This window comes from Chiloscyllium plagiosum, chromosome 5, assembly GCF_004010195.1.
Source record: "Chiloscyllium plagiosum isolate BGI_BamShark_2017 chromosome 5, ASM401019v2, whole genome shotgun sequence".
NCBI classification, from domain to species: Eukaryota; Metazoa; Chordata; class Chondrichthyes; order Orectolobiformes; family Hemiscylliidae; genus Chiloscyllium; species Chiloscyllium plagiosum.
The window spans coordinates 59,747,447-59,755,544 of record NC_057714.1 but is presented as its reverse complement, the minus strand read 5'-3'; the positions used below and the strand labels follow the sequence as shown (position 1 = coordinate 59,755,544).

The 8,098-nt window shown below is 41.7% G+C and overlaps 1 protein-coding gene across 1 annotated transcript in view; it reads left to right on the top strand.

The window, feature by feature from the left end:
* Positions 1-760: 760 nt before the first annotated feature.
* Positions 761-8,098, top strand: part of LOC122550254 (contactin-associated protein-like 2) — a 2,198,962-nt gene continuing 2,191,624 nt past the window's right edge. Inside the window, exon 1 of the mRNA XM_043691007.1 lies at positions 761-1,302. Coding sequence (XP_043546942.1) covers positions 1,209-1,302 — 94 coding nt within the window. The 5' untranslated portion in view covers positions 761-1,208. The remainder of the gene's footprint in view (positions 1,303-8,098) is intronic.

Here is an 8,098-nt window from a genome sequence, read left to right as displayed (position 1 = left end):
AGGTAAACAGAATAAAATGCATTCAATACTCATGGGTCAGGTAGTATCTGTGAGGACAGAAAAAGAGTTAATGTTTCAGGTCAATGACCCTACATTAGTATTTACTTTGGCTGGCTACTTGCTCAGAGTAAGATTGGACTGGAAAAGTTAACTCTGTCTCTCATTGCACAGATGTTGCCAGACCTGATAAGTTTCTTCAGTGTTCTCGCTGTTTGCTCCTTTACCTGTCTTTGCCCGTAGGTAGGCAGATAAACATTTTGCTTTCGTCATGTACTTAAGTAGACGTTACTCCCCCCCCAATGTGTGGAAAAATATGTGAAATGTGTCATATTCTCCATTTATGATTGTCCCGACGAACACACAAACTAGCTGAGACTTAATAGTTTATTACATCGGAACAACCCCACATTTATTGCGAACTGCTAAAACTTCATTGTTGAATCAGTGAATAATCACTTTCTTTTGCTGTTTTTTGCGCGTTTCCCCACTGGTCTTTGTACGCGGTCTCTTGAACGCAGCCAACAAATCTACGCAGTATTGCACACTGCAGTCAAATATTAATCTAGTAGGACGTGGGAGGGTAGATAGGACCGCGCGGACACCTTGGAGTGTGCGGCAGGAGCGGTCCTCCGCTGTCGGCTCTCGGGAGCCTGGAGGGCTATACCATCCGGGGCTGTAAGACGGGGGAGGTGGAGGCTTAGTTGTTTGGGGAAGGGGGGGTGGGTGGTGGAGGAGAATGGTGACTGGTGTCTTTCCCCGTCCACCCCTGCGCGTTAACAGTGATTTCGGCTCAGGGGCATGAAAAACTAGGTGGGCTTTGCGGGAAGGGGGCGGGAAGCTTGTTTCCTCCTCTCTCCCTCACTTCCTCCCCCTCCAAGGCTCCCCCTCCTGGTGATGTTGACTGAGCCGGTGTGTCTGAGCTGAGCTGAGCTGAGGTGGGTGGCAGCAGCCGGTGCAAAAAAAAACAGGAGCTCAAAGGGAGACTGGGCTGGAGGGAGAGACAGCAACACACACACACAGAGGAAGCTGGAACAGGATTATTATCAGAGTCAGACCAGAGACTGAGTGAGACAGAGAGAGCTGTCGCCCCACTGGCAGCAGTATTTCTCTATTTATGATTTACTCTGGCATTGAGAAGGCGGAAGAAGCGGCTGTCATCATTAGTTTTTTTTTGCTTGTATTTTAATTATTTGCCAACCGGGCTGTGAATGAACTGGACCATGTTTGGGCTCCTTCCACGCAGGATAACGGCGCTTTTCTGGATTGTCATCAGCAGCAGCAGCGTGGGACTGGCAGCATCCCGTAAGTAGACAATCCCAGCAGCAGTTTGTGCAAAGCTCGGGCAAGCAGAGTCCCAGAGTCGACAGTGCGAGCAGGTCCGGGCATGCTTTCCGACAGGGTCCACTCTGCAGCTGCCGGGGCATTGCCATCATTTCCCAGGCTCTGCGGTATCCTGCAATACGAAGTGCTGAAACTGCAATCTTCCCCTCTCTCTCTCCCGAAGCAGCCTGTGTAGAACGGAGCAGATCGATGCAGGCATATGCCTTGTGGTTTATTTTTAATTATTGTTTATTTGCAGTGCCTCATGTTAGCTCCGGCTGATCGAAATAGTGCAATGAATTGGCACAAAATATCGTTCTGGCCCATTGCAGTACTTTTATTATATAGGACAGTCTGCTTCAAGGAGGAAGCATGCTTGGTACCATTCTGTTCAGATTATATACGCGCATGTTCTGCAGGTGATTTTATATATATATGTCACACATTCTGATTTAGAGAAACCTACTCGGTTTCCGTTAACGTATTAGCGGTATGATGTAACATCCCCATCGAAGTTAAAACTGAAAGCTTTCTTTAAAGGGAACTCTTGGAAAAACTGATGGATAATTATTGTGGGGAAGCAGAGGCGCACGTTTTGTTATATTTTACAGTAGATGTTCTTTTCGACTACTTTTGCGCATAAATAACAGGCTGGATAAACTAAATGCCATGCGTGTGTTTTTTTAAAACGCTACCTCCTAAATTTAATGGAGCTGCAGTTGCACCAATGGTAAATGGCAACTTATAGCTTGATACACTTGTTCAGATACTCTGGGGATAGCACATCCTGAAGGGAGAGCGGCGGGGTGCTCTGTTTTAAATGTTGGTGACATGTTAGCTGGGCAGGCAGTTTTGATAAGTTAAGTTGATGCCACAGCTGATGCTGGGAATAAGACAAACAGTCCGGGTGCGTTACATTGTGCTAGGATCCCAGCATTTGCGTTAGGTCTGCGACTTAGCATTCCTAACAGGACGGGATAAACCGATACCCAAGCCCGCAGAGTACCTGGCCTCTGCCGGTTCGCTGAATGGCGTTAACTTTTCAGCACGCTGCACTTGCGGGTTGCTGAAGGTGGGAGGAGGTACTGGCCAATTCCCTCCTGCTGAGTAGCCCTCTACCTGCGGGCAATTTCCGATAGGAGCATCCAGCAAAGCGTGAAAACTAGCATTAACTCACCTGAGATCAGCTAAAAGGAGCGTTCACATTCCCATCAATGCCACTAGGCTTTCTGAATGGTTTTGAAATATTATTGTTCATTCTTGCACTCAGAAAGGATTCAGCCAAAATCGGCTCCTTAAAACCCACGCTTCGGGTAAACAATAACGGTGATACAGACATTCTGTGGCCGAGTGAGCAAACATAAGTTTTTAAGTGTCCTTTTATTTTAATTTTGAAGTCATTCCGAGGTTGTAACAAGGTAAGATTGGAATGATCATATTCGCCACAGATAAATGCAAGATGTTTTAGTGCTAGGTTTAAATACCCAGTTGGTTGAAATTTTTTTCCGTAGATTTTAGACGCTATGTGAATACTGCAAACAGGTTCGGCTTCGTCCGCCCCTATTGAAAGTCGAACTGTTCCTTAAGAAAATTATGTTAAACCCCGATTTGACTTAAAAACAAGCAAACCGACAGAAATAACCCCATGAATTTTAAATGTCAGTGTACTGGAAACAATATTTATCTGACGAGATATTGTGTCCAAATCCTTGTAAATTATATTAAAAAAGAGTAACCTTGCGCACTGAGAATGTCTATAATTCCTATTTCTTTCTGAATCATGTATGACATTTCGAGTTCTAATGGACGTAGAGCCAAAGGCAATAAGAAAGAATTATTCGGGCAGTGCTTTCCATAGATCACTTTCAGCTTTGGCTAACTTGCATTCTCTTGCCTGTATGGGTAGATTGATTCTGAGCATTTGCTTTTGTTACTAAGGTACTGTCACTATCAATATTCCCTGTGGTGTTCTCAACAAAGGTGCTATGGGGTTCCCCTTTTAACTCATCAGTATCATGGCATATGAGGTGGTAGCTTAATATAAGATCATAACATTTTTTTCCTTCTGGATTTAATTTATTTGTCGGGGAGTGAAACATTTCATGTTCTGAATGAAAGGCAATGGGGTTATATTATATATTGTAACAAGCTAACAGCAAAATCAATGTACAACCTCGGTATGGCTAGATTTATGTAAGTACAGTCTGGTTTAGAAAGATAGATATAGAAAATATTATATGCAAATATGGGAAGGATGTTGTGACACTTGAAAGGGTTTGAAAAAGATTTACAAGGATGTTGCCACAGTTGGAGGGTTAAAGCTATAGGGAGAGGCAGGATAGGCTGGGGCTATTTTCCCTGAAATGTCGGAGGCTGAAGGGTGACTTGCTAGAAATTTGTAAAATCATGAGAGGCATGGATAAGATGAATAGCCAAGGTGTTTTCCCCAGGCTAAGGGAGTCCAAAGCTAGAGAGTATTGATTCAAGGTGAGAGGAAAAAGATCAAAAAGGGTTCTAAGGAGTAACTTTTTCACACAGAGGTGCATGTATGGAATGAACTTACAGAGGATGTGGTGAAGGCAGATACAGTTACAACATTTAAAAGATATCTGGATGGGTACATGAATAGGAAAGATTTTGATAGATATGGACTGAATGCTGGCAAGTGGGACTAGATCAATTTGGGATATCTGTTCAGCATGGAAGAGTCTGTTTCCATACTGTACCGCTCTGTGACTAAATAATATACAGCAAATTGAAGGATGGGCTAGAGGCTGTAAATTAAGAATACACTAGTAAAATATAATGTGTACATAAGATACTGAATCCCTCTGATAATATTAGCTGGTGTAAAGCATCTTAAGCTACATTTTTAATGAAACTGTACCAGAATTGAATCAAAAGTTGAGAGATAGCCGTTGAAGTACCTGTCTCACCTTCAGAAGAAGACAAAAAATTGTCTTTACTGCTCCAGAAAAGGCTTGAAATAAGAAAGATTTTTTAGAGACGTTTATAGGAAAGTGTTCTAATATTCATACTTGTGGCCTGTAAAAAATCTCCTGACAATAATTCAGTCAGACAGCAAGAATGACACTATTCTGAATGGTGGTTTTATATTTTGTCAAGTGAATTTTCACAAACTGCTGCACTTTAATGTGATGTAGTCTGCAGATAAGCATCTCTGGGAGGAGCATGAGAAGAATTTTATATTATTGAGGAAACTGTACCTAAAGTGCTCGTTATTGACAAAAGATTGAATGATAGGATGATGTAGTGGAAAAACTGAATAAGAGGCAACCTGCAACAGCTTTATGGAGGAATGATTTCCAAAAATATCACAACACTGTTTAATTTGAGTTCCTAATGACCTGTTGTACAGTTACACAATTGATGCTTCAAGTCCTAATGTGGCAAAAGTTCAAACTATACTCAGCAGGGGGTGAATTCCCTCTAACTCACATTTTTTACTGTTGTTCCCAAGTCAGAAGTTTATACTGAACCACAGGAAAGACTATTTTTCCTGCAATGTATATGTAGTTTGAAGAAGTCTAATGGGGTATAAGTGAAAAGGTGTCTGAAAGCCAGTTGGAAGAATGGGAGAAATAAACATGCACAACAAAGGTTGGAGGAGATTGAGGGTAGTTGGATGCATTAAAATATGCACATGAACTAAAGAGCTCATTGTGTGGCACGCTAGGGATCCATCCACTTTGACGGCTGGTATGATAGATACATTGTGTTTGAAGAGCCAAGATTATTGCAGTTACAATTCCACACACTCTATAATTTGGTATAATGATATGATCTCAACTGCCACCAGAAATCATTCCACTTAATTTATGAAATTCATAGTTCATTCAGAAACAATGTACAATTCCACTTCATGAGGGATGAAATTCACCTTCAGACGATAAAAATAACCATAGTCCCAGAAGGCTACACTCTCATTCCAGAGTTTAACTTGTGGGTCACCACGCTGCAGCTGAGGCAGAGAAGGATACTTTTTCATGGTAGCCTTTGCCAGTGCAGGAATTGAACTCATGATTTGGAATCACGAATAAGCTGCCAAACCAACTGAGCTTATTTTCTCCACTTCAGAGGAGGATAATGCCGAATAGGACGTAGTGGAGCTTCCACCCACTTTTCCACTCCATTGATTCAGAGGAAAATCATATCAGTGTAGAATAGATGGCTTACACACCAATACCCATTTTTGTACCCCACCAACAGGGACTAAAATTCAACTTTGGTCCCTTATGAATAGCAAATTCAATTTAAAACTTTAAAGTTACATTTAGGTCACAAGAGTTGAAAACACATATTGTAGACCATTTAGTTTTCATGTTGCCTGCTACAGTTAGCATTGATACATTGCATTAACATAGTTCATTATGATATGAAAATAAAGAATAAGTAAACCTTACAATATTGTTGTGAATATAAAATTTCATTCAAGGCAAGAATTTATGAATACTGATGAGAAAATAAGCAACATTGAGCAGAAATGAATGCTTTTTATCGATTCTCAACAATGTCACTGATACCAAATGAACCAAAAAAAAATGCTAGACGAGTGAGAAAAGAGGATTGAGTAGTCCTCTTACCTGAAATGAAATTTTAATGTCTTTGAGTCTATTTTGCAGTAAATTCCAGTTACAAATTGTTTCTCAGGTATGCATTGCATTTCTATGTTGTCTGCTGGAGAGTATATCATACTGTTGACTGAGGGTAATAGGGGGTTGTATGATATCAAAAGGTTCTCGGCGGAAAATGATTCCAAGGGTATGGTGGGAAAGTCTTATGGTTTTATAACCCAGCATAATAATTCTGGTTTATAATAACAGAATTAAACTTAATTTTAAACTTAATTTTGTGCAACTTTGTTTATGTGATTTCAACCACGTTTTCCTGTTTGGATTTTTGATTAAATTGCCATAGAAATTTCAAAAAATGTTGATCTTGTTGGTTAAGGCATTCCAAATGTGTTCAACAATCATATGCAAATGAAAAGTGATGTCTGGGATTTTGTTAATTGTTTGCCATTCATGACATTGGAACTAGAAAGTGCATCATTTGATTTCTAGTTGCTGTTTCCCACGTAATTACAATTTAACTTCTGTGTTGGACACATGATTAACGTGTGTGATTCGATGATGGGAGGACCCTTTCATTGCTGAAACCCATCATCAGCTGACAGTGTAGATGGGTTTGAACACTCTGTCTCACTCCCACATTTTTTCTGTCAAACTGGTTTTTAAAAATTAAATTTTGCTTGTAAATATTCACATAACACTGTTTTCACTTTACTCATTGTCCATCAATATTATTTGTTGAGACTAGGCTAATTAGAGAGCTGCATGTACTGGCATGGTTCATGTTTGGCACTCATTATGATAATAAGGGAGTTACAGACATTTTCTTTTTTGTGGGAGCGATAATATGTTTCTTTGTTAAGTCTTTGTTGAATGTTTGTTATTAATGTCTAGTATTGCACCCACCAGACTGTGTGGAAGTTGGAGGCTCAGCAAGACCTCCCTTGCAGATATTGTGTAGGAGGTTGACCAGGGTCATTCTTAGCAGGATAATTAAAGTGTGTGTGTGAAATCAAACTCCCTGGAAGGACTCTGCCAGCCAATGTTCTGACATAGACATTCATTTAACAGTACTTACACTTCCTTTGTACCCTTCATTTTCTTAACCTTGACTGACTGTCCCCACAAACGCCCCTCACCACACCAAGGGCACTGCTTCACTCTTCTATACATCGGTTTCATCTGTGTTCTGCTCTGCATACCTTCGACACTCTTTAATGCCATGATTTCTTTTTATTTCAAAAGTATACTTTATTCATAAAATATTTTGATGATCTGTAAAATTGGTCATGTCATACATATGTAAACATTCCATTTCTTTGCATGCAGAGATTAGAATTTATCATTTGTATATACAGGTCTGTATGTTTACCAATCATACATCCATATGTTTAGCTGAGGCGTCAGCGGAGCCCACTTACAGCGTGGGCCCCCTGTTCTTAGACAGGCAGACGTTTCACGGTGGTCTTTCCCCGCCGCGCCTTCGCGGCCGCTGCCCAAAGCTTCAGCACGTCCCTCAGCACGTAGTCCTGGGCCTTGGAATGTGCCAGTCCGCAACACTCAGTCGGGGTCAACTCCTTCAGCTGGAAGAGCAACAGGTTTCGGACAGACCAAAGAATGTCTTTGACCGGGTTGATGATCCTCCAGGCACAGTTGATGTTTGTCTTGGTGTGCATCCCGGGGAACAGACCATAGAGCACGGAGTCCCGCGTCATGGAGCTGCTCAGGACAAACCTCAACAAACACCACTGCATTCGTCTCCAAACTTCCTTTAAGTAGGCATATTCCAAAAGGAGGTGTGTGACGGTCTCGTCCCCTCCGCAGCCGCTTTGAGTGCAGCGTGCGGTGCGGCAGAGAGTCCGGGCCTGCATAAAGGATCTCACAGGCAGAGCCCTTCTCACCACTAGCCAAGCCACGTCTTGGTGCTTGTTGGAAAGTTCTGGCGATGAGGCATTCTGCCAAATGACTTTGATGGTCTGCTCAGGGAACTGCTCGATAGGATCCGCCCTCTCCTTTTCCCGAAGAATCTCAAGGACACGACGTGCTGACCACGTAGTGTCCTTGACTCGGCTTGCTCAGAAAATGGCTTTTGGCTGTGAAGAATGCACAGCCAAGGTAATCAAGAAGAAGTAGTTAAAGGAGAGAGACAGTTTGTTAGCTTATTAACATTATCAATAAATAATGAG